General features: G+C 44.1%; 3 protein-coding genes across 4 annotated transcripts; 2 read left to right on the top strand and 1 right to left on the bottom strand.

The window, feature by feature from the left end:
• Positions 1-2,242: 2,242 nt before the first annotated feature.
• LOC100839661 (protein transport protein Sec24-like At3g07100) lies at positions 2,243-9,602 on the bottom strand. Its single transcript, XM_010241326.3, has 13 exons — positions 9,457-9,602; positions 8,270-9,313; positions 8,054-8,192; positions 6,620-6,810; positions 6,101-6,208; positions 5,762-5,965; positions 5,427-5,658; positions 5,189-5,338; positions 4,694-4,850; positions 4,261-4,388; positions 3,857-4,179; positions 3,090-3,275; positions 2,243-2,807 (listed from the first exon to the last, which is right to left on the bottom strand). The coding sequence occupies exons 2-13, from the start codon at positions 9,299-9,301 to the stop codon at positions 2,577-2,579; spliced, it is 3,081 nt and encodes a 1,026-aa protein (XP_010239628.1). The 5' UTR covers positions 9,302-9,313; positions 9,457-9,602; the 3' UTR covers positions 2,243-2,576.
• A 2,057-nt stretch (positions 9,603-11,659) lies between these two features.
• LOC100844336 lies at positions 11,660-17,829 on the top strand. The gene is made up of 3 exons (XM_003580909.4): positions 11,660-11,927; positions 12,270-12,457; positions 17,128-17,829. Exons 1-3 carry the CDS (start codon positions 11,713-11,715, stop codon positions 17,337-17,339), a joined length of 615 nt encoding a protein of 204 aa, XP_003580957.1. The 5' UTR covers positions 11,660-11,712; the 3' UTR covers positions 17,340-17,829.
• A 1,823-nt stretch (positions 17,830-19,652) lies between these two features.
• Positions 19,653-22,562, top strand: LOC100833026 (serine/arginine repetitive matrix protein 1). 2 transcript variants are annotated; one of them, XM_003580141.4, is made up of 3 exons: positions 19,653-20,930; positions 21,034-21,596; positions 22,179-22,562. In XM_003580141.4, the coding sequence occupies exons 1-3, from the start codon at positions 19,922-19,924 to the stop codon at positions 22,209-22,211; spliced, it is 1,605 nt and encodes a 534-aa protein (XP_003580189.2). In that variant the 5' UTR covers positions 19,653-19,921; the 3' UTR covers positions 22,212-22,562. The 2 variants fall into 2 exon arrangements, with proteins under 2 accessions (XP_003580189.2, XP_010239627.1); XM_010241325.3 differs by lacking the exon at positions 22,179-22,562 and having other exon boundaries at positions 19,654-20,930; positions 21,034-21,843.
• Positions 22,563-22,978: the final 416 nt, after the last annotated feature.

The following is a 22,978-nucleotide window of genomic DNA, read 5'->3' as shown; positions in this document are numbered from 1 at the left end:
CGAGAACAGACAAAACGTTGATATTTCTGCATTAGCCAAAACTGTCGGAAACCGCGTAACGGCAAGAGTCTCAGGTAGCCGCAAGCCTCACGGTGGGCACCAACTGTCATGGCATTCTCACGCCAAGATGCCCAAGAAAATGGCCAAAACGGTGGTTCTTCTGCACCGGCACGACACTGCCTGAAGCTCTGTACTAAGGGTCATGATAGTGAAATCAGCTGACGACACAAAATACGAGACTAGCCCAAAAGAGCTTGAAGTTGTGTACTGGCGATCATGATATCCAAAATCAGCTGAAGACCTGAAAAACGTGAGCTATATAGTCTATGAAAACGTCCAAAGCGGTGATTTTTCTCCACTGCCCAAAACTCCCCCGAAGCAATCTACCGGAGGTCACAATATCAGAAAATCGGCAAAACTAATAATAATCATAGTCTAGCTCGCAAAAACGACCAAAATGGTCATTTTCCTGTGCCAACCTAAAACTGGCCGAAATCGTTTACCGTGGGTCATGATATCGAAAAATAAACCGAAAACCCACAAAACTAGGCTATAACCATGGAAAAAAACCAAAATGGTGAGATTCTTCCGCATGGGCTCAAACTACCCAAACTATGTACAGAGCATCATGATATCGAAAAATAGGCCGACAACCCAAAAAAGGTAGCGGTTAAAATGGTGATTTTTTTACACCAAACCGAAACTGCGTGAAGCCGTGTATCATGTGTCACGACAGCGAAAAACCGGCCTGCAACTCAACAAACATGGACTTGCCCACGAAAACAGTGACATAAAAAACTAGGCCGACAACTCAAAAAACAAGACTAATAGCCCACGAAAATTGTCAAGACGATGATTTTTCTGTACCAGCTGAAAACTCTAATGGGACATCACGATATCAAAGTCGACCAAAAACTCAAAAAAAGTGTGGTATATCCCACGAAAACATGTATTTTTCTTCCTAACCAAAACCGCCTGAGCATTCGTATCGTCTATTACAAAATCAATTGTCAGGGGAATGACCCCGGTTAGGGTCATGACGACACATAACTGCCAATTAGGCAGAGGCCAGGACGGCATATGAGAATAAGCCGGCATCCGTAGGCCAATTCCTGACAGGCCGGCATACCAAAAGTATGCCGGCACTACTATTTTGTCTTGTGTGTTTACAGGACAGACGGAAGATATCCTAGATCGGCTGGGGCCGGGATATGCCAACGTTCATATCCTGGTCTTCCGGTCTAAAGCAAAGTAACGCCCTTTTGATGACGAAAAAGCGGTCAGCGCTCATGTCGCCATGCCGGACGGCTGCACATTGACGCATCGTAGAAGGACGATGACGAAGCCGAAGCATGGTTACAATGCGCGCCGTGTGACTATACGAAAAGCCCAAAGCTTCCTTGTCCCCTCCCGGACAACCCGGAGGGGACCACGGCCAGTACCCGGCGGGCCCGGAAGCGTGGCTACGGTGGCAGATTGTCCCACCTGGCAGGGAGACTCCACGACATTATAAATAGAGGTGCTAGCCCTCCTTTGAGAGGGGTTCCAAGATTCCTAACCTAGCTTTCTCTTCTTCTTCTTCCTCTGAACACAGCTCAAGGAGCACCTTGGTAGCTCTTGTGTACCTCGAATAATACAATCTAAGGCAGAAGTAGGAGCTTTACCTCATCTAGAGGGCACCGAACCTGGGTAAACGGCCGTGTGTTCTTACTTCCGTGCATAGTTTACACTACGTCCTCCCTCCTCCGGTTCCTCCTGCGTTCATCGGCCCCATCTTAAGCCATCTGCCGTGACACCACCATGACATCAATCAAAACCCAAAAAACATGATCTAAAGCACAATGGTGATATTTTAGCACCGTCCTATAAACCTCAAAGTTTTAATCTTGTCTGAATTAATGTTGTTTAAGTTGTTGCCTACAATCTTGTCTGAATTAATGTTGTTTGAGTAGCTAATTACCTGCTCCCTCCTTCCTTAAATTAAGACGTATATTTCTTTTTGGACCATGATTTAATCTTTTAATATATATATTTTTAAATAAAATTAGTATTGGATTCGTATTCAAAACACTTGTTTATGATTATGATTTATATCGCACAAGTCACATGTTTATTGAGTAACCTTTGGTAAAACTCTCGGTCAAATTTGAGGAACCGAGAGAGTATAACAGAAAACATCACGATCAAGAAAGCAAAATGTAACAGTTAATAAACAGCAAGTTCAACTCTCGGTACGGTCAGATCAGCAGTGAAAAAGTGTTTCAATCATAATTCAACTTTGCAACTAAAATTCTCAACAATACCTATAAAAAATTCTCAAAAGTAAAAGAAAAACGTACAAACTCATACACGACTCCAGTTTGTATATAATTTACCAAAGGTACTGTTGCCTATTTATTCTGATACAACAGCTATTGACAAGAAAACATTGCTCGCCAGCGAAGCAAAGAAAGATTTAGCGTATGGCTGGCTAGCTCTTGATTTGGTTCACACAGTTAAGAGGACGATCGGGGACTGGGGCAGCAACCGAATCTGCAACATTTTACACAATGACAAAATTCCTGGTTCATCCAATATCACGAGCTTTGTGTTTGGCGGTGAATTTGGAGTATCCAGTCCATGTAACTACTTGTTCCAGCCATCTGATCCTCAACGAGGTTGGACAGGAGCAAGAAACCTTCTCTGGGCTGCTCACCTTGCCGTACCACACGGGGTAGCTGGTAACAAGAAAAATCTTTCTCCCTTAGGGTTCTTAGTACTGTCATGAAATTTCTCGAGTGATAGTTGTTACATTCTCTCAACTGGATCTGCAAGATACTCCATGTCAGCACAAAAACAAAAACAAAAAACTGTGGTATTAAACCCACCAACAGTGAGCTCCTAATCAACTAAAATACTGGATTCTTTCCCAGCGCATACCAGAGGTCTTCTTAAGAACGAAATAAAAATGATAACAACGCATGATAGACTGTAAAATTATTTGGATTTTGTTTATGAAAACAGAAAGGAAAAGCAAGAAAAGAGGAACGAAGTATAATAAATCAAAAGCTACGATTATTATTTACCAAAGAGTAAAAAACAGGGGGTACCTTTGATAGATCAGGGAAGTTTGCCAAGCTGACTCCAAGAATGTCGTTAACGAGCTCAGGTGGGAGCATCCTACCCAACCATACTAGGAAGGTGAAACCATCATCAAGAAGATATAAACCAGCAGTGTCTAGGCACTGCAAGGTTAATGGCAACCGCTTCAGGGACCCATCAATCCTGCCTGGTTCCTGAAAATCACAACATTTATTTTTATTAGAAAAACCCGTGCATAGATTAAACAAAAAGTGACTTCGAGTATGCTATAAAATCAGCTCAGTTTCAAGAAATGCTCACTCTGCCTGATGACTCTATAAAGTATAATAGAATCGTACTTCCGAATCAGGAAAAAGTTCAAAGTGGTTAATCACTACCGAACTAACTAAGCAAACTAATCAGCTCTTATACTGATTCTTTTCATTTTGATTAAAACATATGCCTGAATTAAAGGAAAAAACTTCATACTGCCAAATAAAAAAGCTAGAGGCTGCATATTTATTTTGTTTAATGCTTACCATGCCTGATGAGGATGCAAAGTTGCGAAGTATAATAGAAGTTACATTTCAGAACAAGAACTACTAAATGCCAGCCAAACTAATTGGCCAGACCAACTAGTTCTTATACTGGTTATTTCCATCCCAAAAAAAGGCTAAAGTTAATTTATTTTTTCTTCAACACTTCATTAACGCGGGTGGGAAGTAACATGTCTACCGATGGCACACTGGTTAAAAAAAGAACTCAATCAGTTAAGTGGGAAGGAAATACGGCATACCATTGTTAATACTTCATCAAGCCTGTACAGAGAAGGATAAATAAAATTGAGCAGCCTTCTTGCAGGCAGTATCATCATACTGAAACCAGCAGCACAACGTTCATCAAGAGAGACATCAGCATAACCACCACGGAGAGCAAGAGATTTGCATATGGCCAGGATGTATAATGGTAAGTATCTTAATGATTCTGGGTATATCAGTCTCCCTCCTATCCGATGTTGTACAACATATAGGTTCCGGTATTCCTTTAAGCTTCTCACAAGCTTTAACTGTAATTGTTGTCGAACGCTGTCCAGCTTGTCAGACAATGAGTTTTCAACAGCTGCAGGAAGAATAAGTATAACAGTGAAATAGCTTGTATATTGACATTTATGGAAGGGGAGAAGCATCGTTTAATGCTAACCAATTCTAGCCAACAATGACACGATGGCACCAGTATCTGCTTGACGATACATTTCACTAAGATCTGTGACCACAGGTGCAGCTGCTGTATGCACCCTGATACGTCTTTCACCAGAAGAGGATGTATATCTGATGGTGGTTAAGGACACAAGTATAACACTCATAAATAATATTCTGAGAAAGCGTTTCGGTTCTCTCCTACAGTGAAAAGAACATATTATAAAAAGCACAACGAGGAATACAGTTCTACTCTACTGGTAACAATACTGCTTCAATATCCATGCATCATTTCATTGCCCACGCGGGCATGAAACCTTGAGAAAGGTGTTTGTTTGACCCTTTGTAAACTTATCATTTGTAACATTGATTTTATCACTGAAATCAAGAGATAGAGAAACTTCTAGCAGTGTATAAACCACTACAGGAAAGGATACAGCAATGCCACTTGGAAGTATACAGCCTGTGTGGTCATTAGGGTCTCCTCCAGAGACAGTTGCATCGCAAAAGCTTTATCAGAGTCGACAGCTGGAAGTGCTAATAAATCTGTGGACCTTAGCATGAAGTGACCATGATATGTTGTGAAACGCACCCCTGCAAAACATTACCCCATGAGAGTTAGGTTGAGTCAAGTACCAAACAGAGATTTCTGTACTATGAAGACACAAGTCACATTCATGCCACACACACTGATGCATGAACATCCACTGCACATGCTAGGAACCTTGCATAGGTCTAGGGCAACATAAAGAATGGGCACGTGCTCACTGAGCATTCTACAATAAAGGCACACCATGTCAATCCTAGGGAACGAACCCAGGTGGGTGGGAATGAATACCCTCACTCCAACAACCAGGCCACTAGCCTATGCTTAACCAAGGAAATATTTACGAAGTGAAGATAACATGTGGCTGTGGATATAAATCTAGAACCTTTTCCACATCTGATACGCATCACAGATTCCCAAGCAGTCTCCCGAGTAAGGTCTCTACTAAGCTCATGTTTAAGTTTCTCCCCATGAGTAGTTGCCTGGAAGGATGGATAATGGTACACCTGACCACCAGTATATTTCGCCAGAGAACCTACAAATTTATACATATATCACAATAAAGAAGAAGAAATAGAAAATACTAACACACTTCTCTACAGAGCTTGTCACTGAATTGTCACCTAAGGAAGCTATGTCGCAATACTTGTCACTGAAAGAAAATATATCCACTGCAATCTGATTTTTCGTGAACTCAGCAGCCATCTGCTTATAGAAGGGATCTTCTGGTACCCTCAGAATATGCTCTTTATCTGTTCCATATGCACGGACATCATCTCCTCGAAGTCTCAAACGACCGATACCAAGTGATGGCAGCGTACTCTGGAAGACAAGCAACTTTCCCCCAATTTGACCCTACAAAAGGGATGCCAAAATTCTCCATAGATTAAATCGTATAACAGAAGCCACATAAAACAACTGACAATTACTTCAATAATAAATTATCAAGGCATCTTACCATAACCATGAATGCTGCTTTAAGTGCAGGACCAAGAGCAGATTCTACATTCACATTGTCATGGAACATATTGGGCAAGCTATCGAGAAATGACTCAACAACATGTCTAGAATCGACCAAATTAACCAAGAGATCATCAGGCAATGGCAGGAAAACATCATCCAAATCGGCAACCACCATCATTTGAGGTTGACTCAAAGAAGACTGATACAAGCAAACAATACAAATTGTTTAAGTACCTCATAAAATCAAGTTTGGCATGTTAAAGCAGTGATGTTGCCGCAGAATAAAATGCAGCTTCGATGGAAAATAATTACTAAGAGGAGATGCGGGAAATACCTTGAAATTGTGGAAGTGTAATGTGCTATCAAAGGTTAAGAATCCAATTTGTGTTCGTGGAAAGCCTAGAAGATCATCAAGGCATGATTTAATGGTCTTCGCAACCACCTGGAAGAAAGGGCATGTCAAAATTATTTGAGCCAAAATAATTTTATATAAGAAATTAAGATCATAAATCCTACTCCCTCTGTTCAAAATATAAGACATAATAGAAAATAAATACTAACACCTACTACACCAAATCAATACACTATGAAAATATATCACTTAACAAATGATTTTATCACTGAAAAAGTCAGAAGTCACTACTGTTTGATTTGGTATAGTACATGTTAATATTTTTGCTATAAGGTTGGTCAAACTTTAGAAAGTTTGACGGTAAAAAAAATTATACACGCCTTATATTTTGGAAAGAAGGGAGTGCATCGCTAGTATGCATTGCCGATGATACAAAAAAAGATGAAACCTCAGAAATATGAAAAGTTCAAAAAAAAAACTGTGAAAACATAGAGAACATACCTCTAGCAGCCCACTTCGAACTGCAGATACTGAGACATCAATAAGAAAGAAATAGGAAGGTGGCATTGGTGGCCGAACCATATATTCAGTAGGAGCAACAAACTCCACTGTTCCTTTAGAAAGTTCTGGTCTTTGGTCTGTATCGTATCTTCTGCCACTAGCATCAAGAGCACAAAAGTACTCACCAGGAACTGCAGAGAAAGAGAAAAATAAAAATTTGGGGGAAACTGTCTGGGAAAAGGGCACCAAGAGGAGGTCAGTCAACGCAAGCACAGATACATACAGATGTTGTAAATGACTATAACAACAGAATGTATGTAAGATCATATAACAGATAGTTCATTGTACTTCAACCAATATCTCTATAAATAACTGACTTTAGTCAAAAACTGTGACAGATTTTCTCAACCCTTCTAATCAGAAGATCTGCCTACACTTTTTCGTGTTGGAAAATTTTATGAGAACACAATATAGAAAATTGCCTCCTTCACAGAAGGAGCCTATCTCCATTACAGTCAGTTCAGCTTAGATCATTGGCCACGTAATTTACAGGTCAAAAACATAGCTTACTTTGAATAACTCAAGCTTCAAAACTTATTCTGAAAGCTTACTTTTGGGTACAAGTGTAAGCTCATTTTCTATAGTAACGAGCATAAGTTTAAGCTAGGACAATCAGTGGCAATATACAAAGCCATTTCTTTGACTATCCATATAGCTCATTATGGAACACGGAAGGTACCAAGCATTTCTTCAACTACTTTTTTACTAAGATCAATTTGGAATGCATGACGGTGGGTATAAAAGTATATAACCCTCTGGTTGGTGGGTATAAAAGTAAATAACCCTCTGGGTGGTGGGTATAACTCTCAAGAGAATAACCAACTCTTGCATTAAATTCTTAATTTTATAAACCTCTGGAGAATAGCAATTGAAAAGGTGGGCATCAAGTGTTCTACGGTTATCATAAAAAAGCTAAAGAAAACTATGTTTTTCCTTCTCTACAATTCAAAGCTTTCATGGAAAGAACAAAAGACATCTCATGTCTAGTGATGCATACATCAGTTTGAAATAATGCAAGCCAATGATTAATGAATAGCTTACTCGGGTTACTCAAGGAAAGAAAATTTTCCTCCCTTCATAAAAACATGTGGTCACCACAACAGTATGACAGGCTACAGTATTCACACTTTGTTAACACTATAGTAAGGGATCCTGATAATGAACAATTAAACGGTACTGGGATCGCGAAATCTTAGAAAACGGAACTCTTAACTCTAAAACAAGCAAGGTAAAATTGGAAGCATGTGACCACATAACCAGCTGCAAAGTTGCATGTTTTACTACATGATGTGATGGCTGGCACAAACATTGAAATTCACTGGTTAAATAGTCAAATACGCATCGAATCTTTATAAGTTCCAAGTTAAAAGTTACCATCATTGAGCAATGTGCAAAGATTGCAGCGCCATTTCCTTCCAGCATCTGCAAATGTTGCGTAAGGGTTTATATATGTCCTGCACCTTCGACAACGAATTACCCCAGCCGACCCAAAGTTGACAACTGGCACTTCCTCCTAAATAACAAGAAACAAACATGTCAAAATGGTCAAGCGCTTTGTATAAAGAAAATGATAAGAGCAGAGTTTATTACCCCATCAGGTGATTCTGCTAGAGGATGTACCACGGCCCCAAGGGGCAAGTGCCACCTGGAGACCAATGACTGGGACGCCGGAATAGTGTGGGTTGTCAGCCGGAAGTACCTCGGGTGGCAGTTCAGTGGGTATGCCTCAAAAACCTTAGCGGGCTCCTCATCACCATCCAATGGACGAGGCAGCCCTTTTACATCGACACCTGGGTCAAGTGATCCAGGAGCAGAACTCACTGATAGAGACTGGAAGTCCTCCACTAAGCTCTGGAGTGTGCCCATCGGGGGCCCGGAAGTAGGATATGCTGGCTGGTTACTATAAGAGGAAGGTGGACCCATGGGAGGCGGCGGCATGGTCTGCATTGGCGGTTGATACGCTGGCCGGGACATGGGGAACTGTGGGTTCGAAGAAGGGACACCAGGGTAATACCCTTGCACAGGCGGCGGCTGCGATTGCACGGGCGGTGGCCTCACATAAGTCGGTGCAGGCATGCCACTCCCCGTGGGGGATTGTGGCTGCCCGAGAGACGGCGGATGGCGAAACGGTGGAGGTGCCGTGGCAAAAGGGCCCTGAGAGGGAGGCCCGGCCGCAAAGGGGCCCTGAGAGGGAGGCCCCGCCGCAAAGGGGCCCTGAGACGGAGGCGCTGCAGCGAAGGGACCCTGAGGCGGCGGTGCCTTGGCGAAGGGCCCTTGAGGAGGCGATGCCGTGGCGAAGGGCCCTTGAGGAGGCGATGCCGTGGCGAAGGGTCCTTGAGGAGGCGGTCCAGTGCCGAAGGGACCCTGAGGCGGCGGCGGACCCCTGTACCCACCCATTGCGGCGGGCGGCGCAGCCCCGAACGGCGCCGCAGGGGAAGCGCCCGCCAGCGGAGGCGGCACGCCCGGCTGCTGCGTCGGCGGGGCGAACGGTGCGGCTGCTCCGGGGCGCATAAGCGGAGCGCCAGCCGCGAACGGCGGGGGGCCCGCGGCCGCGGCGCTACCTGGCACGAAGCCGGACACGGGGCGCCCCGGCAGCCTCTCGTTCCCCGTGGGCGGATGCATCGCGTCGGGCACCTGCGGAATTCAGCCAAATCACGGGAGGAAAGAAAAAGGATCAGGTATTGACCGGGGCAGGGTTTCTCGATCTGATCCCCCACAGCCACGGCCGGATCCGGCGGGCGGAGCGCGAATCAGGGGGAGAGGGTCGGCGGGAGTACCGAGATCGGGGCGTCGGCGGCGCTCCGGCCCGTGGGGGAGGCGAGGGGTTGGGTTGTGGACGCAGAAGCGAGATTGGAGTCGGACGAGAAGATGGAGAAGAAAGAAGGTTCCGAATAGAATAGAGGTGGAGGCCGGCGTGCTGCCTGTCTGGCTCTCTGTGCGTTGGGTCCCACCCCTCTCTCTTTCTCTGGACTCTCTCTAGATCTCCCTTTCTTTTGTTGCCCTTCTGCTCAAGAAGTTCTGATTCGGAAGAACCGAAATCCAAATCATTTCCTTCCGAATTCGTTTCAAAACAGAAGAAACATGTGAGTTGATGGACTAGATGTTTTTTATTTGTAAACGTCTAGGACTCTATTATTTTCTGAATTCTTGGTAGAATCGTAGCATATTAGGCTGTCATGATACATGAGATTCGTTAAGGACATTATTATGGTTATCAGCGACGCAGACCAGGAGAAACATGTAAAGCGGACGATGAGGAGTGGGATAAATGGTCTAAATAACTACCTAGATGGCAATCGGTGCACGTTCGTGATTTTAATGCATCGTGATGTTAAGAAAACGGTAGTGGGAAAATGACTTGTGGATGAGGTTGCGGTACTTTTGATTGATCCTTGTTGACTTGCTAATATGTTAATACATGCTTCAAGGAGTTTGATATTGTTAACTACTTGGACCTGGCATAGACAGTCCTTTAGTGATTTGAGGATCACCATGAGCATATAAAGGACCCTAGCAAAAGAAGTTGTTCAATGGGTTGGGTGAAGATCTTATGCACTTTGCTAGAAAGAAATCCACTTAGTATTTTTTTTTTTTAAAACTTTCCATGCTAACTACACATTTGTAGTGTCTTGAGTAGTCTATTAAGGATTAGGGAGTTTAAAATATACGAACCTCCAAACGGTCATGCTAGAGTTTGTACATCTATACTCTTCGAGTGGGCTTGGTATGGACACTTTGAAGCCAAACTTCCGTCCTAATAAAAGTATGGCTTCGGTTCATAAACAAGGGATTTGAAAATCTTTTGTGTTTAATTAGAATCAAACAATGCGTTTCGATAATAGCACCCAATTGTTGAAACTTGCCTTTGCAATCTGTTTCATCCCATCCTTCTTTTCCTCTTTGTTTAATCATGTCGCGTGTCCCTTTTCGAACATTTGATGCTTGTACACTTCGGATTCTCCCAGTGGTCAAAGTAGGTTGTCTTTTACCCGGTGCATGATCCTTCTTATATCTTGTATCCTGGTTTTCTTTGTCTTCATTCCTGTTACTCTTCTCATTTGTCTTTAGTGCTAGCATGACGATGATTTTGGTACGGAATGTAACACAAAGTGTTGAGTTTTCCTGATTTGTTAAAGACACACTTCGCGATTTTGGGTCTGTTTTTTCTGTGTTTCAAAGCAGCGGTTTGGTCTCTACATGATGGTCGCCACCCAATCATATTTGTTGGCATCAATAAAGTTTTCTTATTCGTGTTACAAAGTCTTTTAGACATATTTGGTGTCTTTGTTTTCCTTCGGTTAACCTATATTTCCATCTTGAACGAGAAGCAACATGCTCAAGACTGAGGTTGTTGAAGAAGATATTTTGTTGTTGAGTAGTGGCCATTGGACCCATCAAGTTATGACTTGTATAAGAATCTATACAAATACTGGTCACTTATTTTCGGACGGAGAATGTACTCTCTCCTTTTCACAAATGTTGACGTATTTTGTTTCTTAAGACTAGTCTTTGACCAAGATAATGTAATGCAAGTTATATGATATGAAACCATGATCATTAGAAAGAACTTTTAAAGTCGAATCCATTGATATAAATTTCATATATAAAAATCACATATCAATGGATGGAGTTTTCATTCGTCAAAGTCTTGTCTTAACGAAACAAAATACGCCAACCTTTATGAAATGGAGGTAGTATTTGATATCTCTTTCTGCTCTTTGGTTTTGCCATGGCTTACGTGCGACCATATATGAAGTTTAGCCAACGTATCATCTCTCATAATGATTACTCTTTCACGAAGATTTTGTTCATGAGCATGACATCTCATTATTGGACATGTCTTAAGAGTTTTCGATGTGTAACATGAACTCGTAGAAAAAAAATCTAAACCCGACAAGACTAATCGAAAAAAGCATTCCCCAAAAAAAAGAATAATGAAAAAACAGTATGGGCCATAAAGGGGTCCACGAAGCAGCCAGTGGGCGCAGCAGGGGTTTTCGATTCTCCCCTCCCTCGTTCCGCCGCCGCCGAAAATGTTGGCGGCTTGCCGTCACGCCGCCTCCACCTCTCCTCGCCTCCTCCTCCGCCGCCTCTCCACGCAGCCCAAACCCAAAGCCCCACCGCCGCCGTCAGATGAGGGCGCGGGGGCGTGGGCCCGTCGCGCGGCTGCGCTCTCGCTCCTGGGGCTCACCGGCGCCGTCGCCGCCAGCGCCGTCAGCGACCTCTCCGTCTTCCTCTCCTGCTCCAGGTCAACCCCCCGCCTTACCCTTCCCATTTCTTAGCCGTCTCTGTTCATGCATACCCATTTTTGCGTGTTTACCGGGTGGGATCGGCCAGATTAGATGAATCTAACTAAGATCACCGCCTCATGCGTGGATTGGTTTACCTGTTCGTCGGTTGCGTATGTTCGCATTGGTCTGTGCAACTTGCAGGATGTGTGCTCCTGCTGCTGATGTTAATTTTTGTTCCTAGTATATTTGCCAGGGGCCTAGCCCTGGGGCTAACTGCTGTTGCTGCTCAAATCTGGCATTCTTTTACACAAAGAAGAGGCAATTGCTAGGGCTAACTGCTTTTGCTGCTCTTGTTGCAGCCAGGCAATGGAGAAGGCCACACAGAACCAGCAGATAGTGAGTGCGATCGGCATGCCCATCACGCGGGGTGCCTGGTACAGCGCTTCCATTGCCGTGAACCACGCGAGGAATTCTGTCTCCTGCACTTTTCCCGTGTCAGGCCCTCAAGGAGACGGGCTTCTTAAGCTCAAGGCTGTTCGCTTGGGAGGTGTGTGCTATATATTAACATCACAAATTCTGTGTTCAAGTTCTTACATTCCTTGTGAGCTGAATTGTTATGGTTACATCAACCGGCAGTCCGTGTTCTTCCCTGGAAGAATCCAACTTGAAATCGCATCGGCTCATTCGCTGCTACTGGAATGGAAAACATGAAATTTTTAGTTGACACCCCCTGTATGTTTAATATTGGACTCAAGAAACATGCTAAAATGTACCTTTTAGTTTCTTTCCTTATGTGTATTAGATGTGGTAAGAATAGCGGGTACATGAGCGGAAAAGAAGGCCATGAGAATGCACATTTTGGTAGACTTAGTTGATGGATTGTGGTCAGTGAGCCTGTTTTGTCTCCTTGGGATAACATTCTCATTCTGTCTTCTCATCTAATATCATTTATGGTAGAATAAACTCTAAAGGTTGCGTATCTACGATTGTAGCCTACTAGCATGTAATGCATTAACTGCATATATTTTGTTGCATGATGTGATGAGCACTAGATGCGAAATTTGGGATTGGTAAATTGGAATCCGTAAGTTAACATACTGTCATTATTTCCAATATGTACTCCCTCCATCCATTTTCGTAGGAAGTTTTTTCCTTCCAAACTTATAGATGTGATGAGCACTAGAATTTGGTGTCGTAATTAAAGAACACACCTAGTTTCCCATCTCGTGTTTGTTATGCATGCATGTCAATTCCCTATTCTCTCGGTTTCCCTCTTTTCTTTCCATCGTGTCTTTCGTTCTCGCCTAGATCGCTATGGCTGGATAAGAGTAGCTTGTTTGCCAATGGCTAGCGAGGAACCAGCCTACGCATGAACGATCATCGCTTCACAAAATCAGCTAGGCACATGCCGGCCATGTCTGAAATGTGCATGTGCGTGGCAACAAAAGTCATTAACTAGCCGAGAAACCACACATGTTTGTGCAATCCATGGTTGGTTGGCCATGGAGTGCTTGAAGGAAAGTGTGTTGCCAATGATGAGCGCACTTTAGTCTTGTACTGCTTGGAGAAGAACAATGAAGATATTGCCGGAGATGGCATTGAAGAGATGGATGAAGCAGAATGTATTGAATAGATGGGCAAAGGCGCATGGCTTGGAGAACAAGGTTGAAGACCTTGCTGGAGACGACAACGATGAGATGGAGGACGTGCATTTCCAGGATGATGAGCATGCCACGCAAGTTGAGGGATAAGATACGTTGCTGGTTACAACCAAGGCCCTTATGAGGACGACTCTTGTGAAGGCTGAGATCTTTGCTTCCTCGTAGACTCCATGGAGGGTCCTAAGTTCATGCCGACTCTCTTGGTTGTGACACGTTCGTCGCCAACATGCTCGACACTAAAGACTACTGGAGCATGGTACGTGTGCCTATGACTTAGACTAGCTAGGCCAAGCCTTGCAAGCCTGCGGCTGGCTTCAACCTGGACTGCGTACCCTCAACCGGCGTGACAGTGTTTGGCAAGATCAAAACGATGATGATCGGCGTCACCTCCACGTCTGCATCCGAGTGCAGGGCATCCACCTCTGCCATGCCCTTGCACATGGGGGCCATGCATCCCTTCCACCTCCGTGTCCTTAACATCATTGGTCTGGCTTGTTCCCTCTAGCTACACGCATCAAAGCCTGTAATAACTTCATTGCCTCCTGCAGCTTCTGTGAAGCAGCCCGCGCTAGAAAGAACACGATCACCCACTTCATGATCTACATAAGAAAAGCAATCAAATGATGGAGTTACAAGTAGATCATACAAATCGAACACATCAAATGAATTCATACCATCACATGGCAGATCAATGTTGAGAACCAGCAGGTCCTCCTTGTTCCCTGCTACCGTCATCTTTTGGCGAAGGCGTGTTCAAGTCCAAAATGGCCATTGTTATGTTCTGTTACAGATAGGAAGAGGAAGAAGAGAATGACTTAGAAATGAGGCGATTGGCTAGTAGTTATAGCAGATCACTTCATTCCTAGGCCTCTCTCTCTCTCTCTCTCTCTCCTTCCTCTTCTGATCCGTTGCATGGAAATAACCATGGCGATTTTGGATTTGGATGAGCCTCCGCCAGAAGATGATCGTGGTGGAGAAAGAGGAGAAGCTGTTGTGAGGTTGGCCGTGGTCCGATGATTGATGTTAGCACCAATCTGCCATGTGATGGTATGAATTTGTTTTGATGTGTTCAGTTCGTTTGATCTACTTGTACATTCCATCGTCCGTTTGCGCTTCTTTTATAGACCATGAAGCGGGTGATCCAGTTCTTGCCAGCATGCGCTTCTTCACAGAGTTGCAGGAGGCGATGGAGTTGTTTCCAGTTTTGATGGCACGCCGGTAAGGGAACAACCTGACTCTAGCGATGTTGGTCAAGGTCGTAGAGGTGTAGGAATGCATGGCCCGCATGCGCAAGGGCATAGTAGAGGTTGAGGCTTTGCACTCAGATGACGATGTGACACTGTACTCCGTCAAGCCGGTCTAAGGTAGAGCAAGGCACATTGTCTGTGTTGTACCACAAAGCCGATATGCTCTGGTTTCACCAACTTGTTCTTAGAGATACAATGCTGCTCTCCTATTATTATTTGTTTTTGTATATGAAGTGTGGAAATGTAGCACATCATAGCATCTCCAAGGACCTCATTGGTGCTAATATGGCATATGTGTGGCATACCAGCTTTATGCACAACCACATGAACATGCCAAATCTTGCCTGCTAGCTTTGACAGCTGTGTATTCACTTTAGTAGTATCAGTACGGTAGTTCTTACACAACAAATCATGGGATAAATTGCTCCTCGGTGGTTTCCATTGGAAAACTGGATGTGAAATTTTGGGATCGGTAGATTGAAATTTATTAAGTTAACCTATGTACCATTGTTATCTGTAGACTGTAGGTAGTACTTACTATTTCTTTTGCTTTCTGTCTATATTTACTTACTCTTCCTTTTGCAATCTGTCTAAAACTAATTCTGTTAAACTATTAAATATAGAGCTGAACAGGCACTATTATCTCAGTAACTACTAGTAAGTATTGGATCAGTTGATTACATGACTTTAGCCATTTATATCAAGGTGTTATAGTTTCTCGGACAACTGAGAGGGTATCATTATAACGTAAGCTACTGAAAGGAGCAGCTCGAGATGTATTTTACTCCTCCGTTTTACAAGGCGTGCTTGACTTTTCATGGTCTCCATTACACAACTTTGACTATGATTTTGACTCGTAATATGCAACAAAATTAGTAAAAGGACATATGACATAAAAGTATTTTTCAAGAAACATACAAATAGTATTATTTTTACATGTCCAATCTATTTACTTTTGCATATATTAGTGGTCAAAGATTTAGAGCGAGACTGCATGCATGTTTATGTGTATTTTGTGTTGTTAAATTTGCCCTCCAAGCGGTGTTGCTGGTTTCGTCATGGTATGATAGAATAGATGACATGAGCAATTTAGTTGTTATTGTTACACATGTAATTCCATTGGTCTGCCACTATCGATTTCATGAGCTTTGGTTCATTTTATGTTGTGTATTCCATTTCTGGAATGTAACTGCAAGTTAATTGTTTGAAACCATTAAAAAATATTTTGGTGTTTTTCTTACTCCACTAGGTACACTTATGACTTTAGTTGACTTTGATTGACTATCTGGTTTGGCAAGCTAATTTGTAATGAAGTTTTTGTATATAAAAGGTTCAACCCCACAGATCTTTCTTTTCCGAACGACCTAATCCGTGCTAGAAGAGACTGAAGAAAAATTGAAATGGATATTGAAAGGCAGCTTTGGGCAGATTTTTATATAGGAAACTCAGGGTTGTAGTGAGCCGGATTTTTGCTCAAAGCACTGGATAGCTTATTTTGGATGGGCTTGGTCGCAGTGGAGTCGAGTAGGTTAGTGTTTGGATGCATTATGTGCTTCTGCAAGTCTGTTGGTTTTCACATAGTTGCACTCCGCTTGAACTTTTAAGGCCTTAAGGGCATTGAGTAATTTTTGTGATCTCTATAAGAATGCCATAAAGTTACTCTTCCCTTTCCGCTACTGCTACTTTTGAATTTGAAATCCAGGAGCAGGACTAACCTTTTTCTTTCATTATAACAATAACTAGTATGCCTGTTCATTTATTGTTTGTGAATACCACTACACAGCGGGTAGATTGCCGGCAGAATATAGCTGCATTAAGTACAGGATATAACTGCATTATTTCATTGTTGAACATTGAGACAACTTCACAGCAACATACTTTGGTAGATTAAAATTTCCGTGGAGCTTATTAAAATTGAAGATACTCATGCTACTACGCCTAAGGTGACTGTACAATGGGGGAATAAGCTAAGGCAAAAGATGGTTTGGCAAATTTCAAGTAATGGCATTTGGATCTGGTTTGGCCTATAGCTTTAGCTTTTAACTGCATTATGGTCTGCCTGACATTGCCATAGCATTTTTAGTATTGCCTTTTATTGAACACTATTAATACTGTTTCTAGTAATATTAAATAATGAACAGCTGTTAAAAAGATGTACCATGAGTATTTTACCAGAAATAGTAAAGATTATGTTAATAAAGTTGATTTTAGATCTAGAATAAATAATGTTGATTCCACAGCAGGGGACATTGCCCTGGATGCAGAGGGTCCCCCGCAGACCAGTTCTTATTTTGTGTCTTCTCTTGCAGATGGATCTTGGTTATCATTTATACAACGCAGTGACTGGGAGATACTTCTTATGGACGCCATTCTTGATGTTCATACTGAAGATGGGAAACACCAAACAATAAGGGTAACGATCCCAGACAACAAGAAGACAGCTCCACTGCCAGCTGACTGCAGCGCATGCAAGTCCCAGCCAACACCGACACCGACACCACCTCCAGCTCAAGGGAAGTGAACCTCATCCAGAGATGATCTTTGGTCTGAACATAGCTACCATGGTCTTATTATTTTCTTTTCCTGTTCCTCATCAAGCTTTTCTATAATAAAATAAGTACTTCCCAAGGGACAAAGTCAGCAGGAGATTCTTTTCTGATATGTGGGCACTGAGCAAATGATACGACATAGAGTAGGTTAGATGAAACTTCTGTTGTTGTTGAAAGAAGGCTAAATTGGACAAAAAGCTCATTCTTTTGAAAGTTCATTTCCATGGTACTGAAGAAAGAGCCTAGTTCACTACTCGTATTACATAGCTAGCTTCATGTTGGTTGCAGACTTGCAATACATACATACTGACAGTATGTTTTCTTCCTGGACGGTCATCACATTATGTATGCCGAATGATCATTTTCTTTGTAATGATTGTTCCAGATTGCTATTTGGGAATGTACACTGTTAGTGGTCGAGAAATCTCTGACTCATTTTATTAATTTGTGTTTAGATTGCTTTATCATGTTTTCAAACTACATATGCTGGATTCCAGTATCCTACCGAAGGTAGTATACCAGGAAGCTGGAGATGGGGTTTACGTACTTAGCCTGCTCTGTTCTTTGAATAACTCTCCACCATAAATTTTTGATAGGGTAAGCTTAGGCTCAAACACCATGTAGCACAGTCTTATTGTACACTAGTACCGTTTTGGAATAGATAAACATGAAGATCTGACTGTTTAAGATGAGCATGTACTAGTACCGTTTGTACAGCTGAAGCAACATTGAGGAGGTATTGGTGCTAGAACTAATTTCAGAACAGTTTCTGGGATGCTGAATTTATCAGAGCAACAAAGGCAGGGCGACAGATTCTCAATGCATTGCACACAAGAGAACAATAGATGTAGATAATAAGAGATACGAGAGGTAACAAAAACAGCCGTACGAAACTCAAGAGCAGACATCATAGAACACACATTCTTGAGCAGTTCAGGTACATGTTTTTTTTTTGGAAGGGAGGTACATGTATAATCTTTCCTACAAAACTGCAGCATGACGTCTCTCTACCATTGGTGCACAGTCGATTCAACAACCGTGTATCCATCTTGCGGCATACTCGCATGTAAACACGTACTACTCCGTACACAAGTAATACAATTAACGGGGAGCATAAAAGGTTTTAATTCTTAGAGCATCTCTAGTAGTTCCTGAACACGGTCCATCCGAACTGGCAGAGTTCGGTTGAACTGAAAAACAATATCTAGTTTTGAAACACGATGCGCAGAACAGAAACCAAATTCAAAACCAAACTTTCAAAAAAACTCATTCACTCATGAACAGAACTAACATAGATATTTAAACCGCCTAGTCTATTGATTCGAGATAGCTGGATAGCTTAACTATCAGTGACATATGCGAACGACCGGTTCATCAGTAATGAAAAGGTAGAAAAAAGATCCATCTGCGAGTGATTCGGCTTTTTCCTAAACCAATCATCATCATTGCATACCCTAGAACAGATTACATGCATAGATTAATAAAAACTAGCAGCCATATAGCACTGCTCCTCTTAGTCGTCGATGGTGACGACCGCCGGCGCTAGCGAGAGCTCGATGACGGCATGGAGCGGGGCTTGCTCGATGGCAGCCCGGTGAGCGTCATCCTCGGCCAAGCTGGCCTTGGACCTCTCCTTGACGAGGCACGTGACCTCGTCGTCGGCCTCCTCCTCCGGCGGTGCAGGAACGACGGCTCCACGGGCCAACATAGCCGCAGCCGCCGCAATCCCTTGCTCCTCCTTCACGAGGAACGCCTCCCAACAGAGGCGCGCGTCCTCACTGAGCTCCACCACCGGAGAGCTCCCCCGCGGCGAGTGTCTAGCCTGACCCGCTCGGCGGGGGTGAGGAGGGCGTCAGCGGCGACGGTCCTATTTCCCCACCATGACGGGGAAATAGGGTTAGATTTCCCCGCGGCGGGGAAATCGTCCGGCTGCGGCGGCGCGAGGAAGACGGGGTAGAGCAGCTCATGACGGTGCACGCTAGCGGCGGCACGGTGGTCGAATGCGGCGGAGGGTTGAGCCGTAGATATACGAGCGGCTGGCGGGCCGTTTCGGTAATTCGAATCTTTTTTCAGGCCAGCCCATTATTCGGTATCCAGTCGGGCCGTTTTTTGGGCCTGAAACCGAATACCCAGTTGATCGGCCGGTATCTGTCCACAGCGCAACCTTTCCATTCCGTAGCAGCAATCGTGGTCATCAAGTATTTTATACGATGGGCTGTAAGAAAAAAAAACTATTTTATATGATGGGATTAGCCACAGAAAGTCCTTTTTTAGTTTCGTTTTGTTCGCGAGCAGGAAACCAACCGTCAGCACGGGCCAGTAGGAGGAGCTGGGTTCCGTTTCCTTGGTGGAGCATTCATGGTCTCTCAGTTCTCAAAACCAAGTCTCTCGAATTCTCGATTCAATTCCCCAATCAACGCCCGCAACGCAACGAATCGGCTCCCACGCCATCCTTTGAATAGCTCACGCCATCCACCATTCCACCGATACCCCAAAACTCAAACTCCCTCTTCCCCCAAACCTAACCACCACCGTCTTCGCCGTTGTTGCTGCCATGGCCGGCAAGCGCGCCGCCAAGCGCAGCCGCAAACCCGGAATCCCGGCCGGATCTGACTGCTCGGTTGAGCTGGGGCTCAATGGCGTCCCGGTGGAGCCCCAGGTCACCGAGAACCCACCGCCGGAACCCGCTGCGGAGGTTGAAGACGGAGAGGCGGAGGAGGACGAGGGTTCCCAGCAGTCCGAGGAAGCGGAAAGGGAGGGGGAGCAGTCCGATCTGCATTCATCGAGCAAGGAGGGCTCCCAGTCTGAGGATGAGGAGGAATCCATGGAAGAGGAAGAGGCGGACGAGCCTGCGCCTGCTCTGCGGTCACCAAGCAAGGGGAGGAACGGCGTCAAGAAACCCGCACCATCTGCCAGGGTTGCGGATGCCAAGAAACCGCCTCCATCCGGCAACAACAAGGCGGCCGAGTCTGCGTCTGCTCTGCAGTCACCGAGCAAGGGGAAGAGCCAGAGGGAAGGCAAGAAGACCGCACCATCTGCCAGGGTTGTGGAGGCCGAGAAATCGCCTCCGCCCGGCAACAAGAGGAGGAATCAGGAGCCGCTTCCAAGCCCCAGTCCCAACAAGAGGAACATGGTCACTAGGTCGCGCCAGACAGAGGTTCCAAGTCCCAGTCCCAGCAAGAGGAACATGCTCAGTAGGTCGCTCCAGCCAGAGGTGCAAGCACCGGAAGAACATGAACCGGAGGATAAAGGTCATGAGCCAGAGGATCAGGAACAACATGAACCAGAGGATGAAGGTGCGGGCATTGTCAAGAACAACAAGAAGAAGAGCAAGAAGATGCGCAAGTCAGCACCGCAAGCACATGGACCAGAGGATGAAGGACATGAACCAGAGGATCCGGAAGAACATGGACCGCAGGATGAAGGTGCAGGGATTCTAAAGGGCAAGAACAAGAAGATGCGCAAGCCTGCACCGGAAGAGCACGGACCAGAGGATCAAGGGGCAGAGGTTATCAAGTCCAAGAAGCGTAAGTCGGATAGGATCAAGCCAGCACAGCAGCAAGGTGAGCGAGCCAGAGTCCCCTGTTTTTGTTTTCTTTGGTTCCTTTCTTTTCTCTGTATTTAATCGCACTAGGATGTTAATCACCTACTTTTTACTTCAAAAAGGTGAGCCGGGCACTTCCAAGGTAAAGAGAATCAGGCGTGAATGGGCTCCAAATGACGAGATCCTGATCCTCGAGCAGGTCATCAATTACCGCCACACCCATGGGGATGCCCCAGATGTCAAGGACAGCGGCTTCTTTGAATCTGTCCTCAAGCAGCTTGGGGACCAGAGCTTAGAACTCCGTGCTGTCAAGGATAAAATGAGAAGTCTATGGCGCCGCTACTTCGAGAAGAAGCACAAATCTACTACTGAGCATGGTAAATGCCTTGACAATCTCTCTGAGCAAGCCTGGGGCAAACCTTCCCAAGTTGGGGCTAAGGATAGCAGTGGCAGAAATCTCTCCAAGAAAGCATTGCGGAGAAATTCTCGAAAGGATAGCAATGGCAGCAAGACTGGGGACAAGAGCTTTGAGGAAATGTGTGAGATGTACCCTCTCCTTGCCCAGGAGGTGGAGCTTATTGCGGATATAGATCCTTCCGCTAAAAGCTCGTTCACTAGAATAGATGCTGAGGTGGCATGTCAGTTGGAGAAACAGCTTGATGCAGCCAAGGCACAGGTTTCCCAGGTTAGGCAGACACTCGCTGGTGAGCTGGCAGAAGCTTGCTAGGTCATGAACTGATTTCATGTTTACCTCTTCACTTTGAGCCCGAGAAAGATTGTGCTAGCCTTTCTCAGTTATCAGCATGCATCACCCTATGTTTCAAACAACTGTTCGGTTTAATGCTAGCTTAATTCCAGATCTTGTATGTGCATGTTTTATGTGTTGTGATTAAGTGCACCAAGTTTAATGGGAGCTTAATTCTAGATCTTTATGTGCCTGTTTCCTGTGTCATGATTAACTGGTTATTTTAGGGATTGAGTTTATATTTTCTTACTTGTGAAGTCATATTTTTTCTTTGAAACATCAGATAGCAACTAATATATCTCTTATGGCTAGATTATATGTTTGCTAAATCTAAAAAAAATGTGTTGCATGCATCTTTTTTACTGTTAAAGGATAAAATAGATCAGATTTTGCTTTGCAATATGTGTCGTGAGCTTCTTTTAATTTAGCACACACTTGTTCTGTCCTGCATTACTCCTGGTCAGTGTTAGTTAAATTTTACACTGAACAGAGTATTGTATAATACTTTTACTTTTGTTCCAGAATCTAGAGCTGATTTTCAAGTATAGTTTCTAAAAAAGTGATCCAACACTCTGGCGGTCATTTTGAATGTCATGAAGACCGGAGGAAAAAAATACAATCTGGCTGCTGGAATTAGTGAACTGGGCATCAATTTAATTTGTCATCAATCTGTACTCTAATTTCTTTATCCAGTAGTCTATAAAGATTGCATTTTCAGATCCAATGTGTTTTAAACAATGTATACAGATTACATACAGACCAGATTGCTTACAGATTGCTCTCCAGATCAGATTGTATACCGGAAGATTGTTTACAGATCGCTTCCAGTTTGTTTGAGTATCCAGAAGATTGTCTATCAATCGGTACTCCAATGAATTTTCTGACCGGAGGAATTCATTTTAATCACCAATTCATGCACAACTATATAGACTGCCGGATCAGAAGATTTCTTGGGTTACAGGATTGCACAACAACAAGGCAAATACAACAACAAAAGGCAGAAATCAGCCTGTACATCCACCATTGGAGTACAACAAACCAATTTCTTCAGTTAACATGAGAACAACTTCAGTTACAGGAGAACAACAGGGGCGTCGCTGAGGGAAAACAACAGGGGGTCCGTCGTGGAGGGGAAAACAGAAGGGGCCGTCGCGGAGGGGATGATGGCTGCCGTCGGCGTAGTAGTTGCAGCGCCGGCGGACGGGCAGCTCCTTGAGGCGGCACTTGCGTCGCCATAGCCAGACGGAGAAGACGATTCGTCCGTTTTCTTTTCCTTTTGGGTCAATGTTTTCCCAAGCAAAATGTCAAGGGCAGGGTTTTTT

Source organism: Brachypodium distachyon, chromosome 5 (genome assembly GCF_000005505.3).
Source record: "Brachypodium distachyon strain Bd21 chromosome 5, Brachypodium_distachyon_v3.0, whole genome shotgun sequence".
NCBI classification, from domain to species: Eukaryota; Viridiplantae; Streptophyta; class Magnoliopsida; order Poales; family Poaceae; genus Brachypodium; species Brachypodium distachyon.
This window is presented reverse-complemented; position numbering and strand designations above follow the sequence as displayed.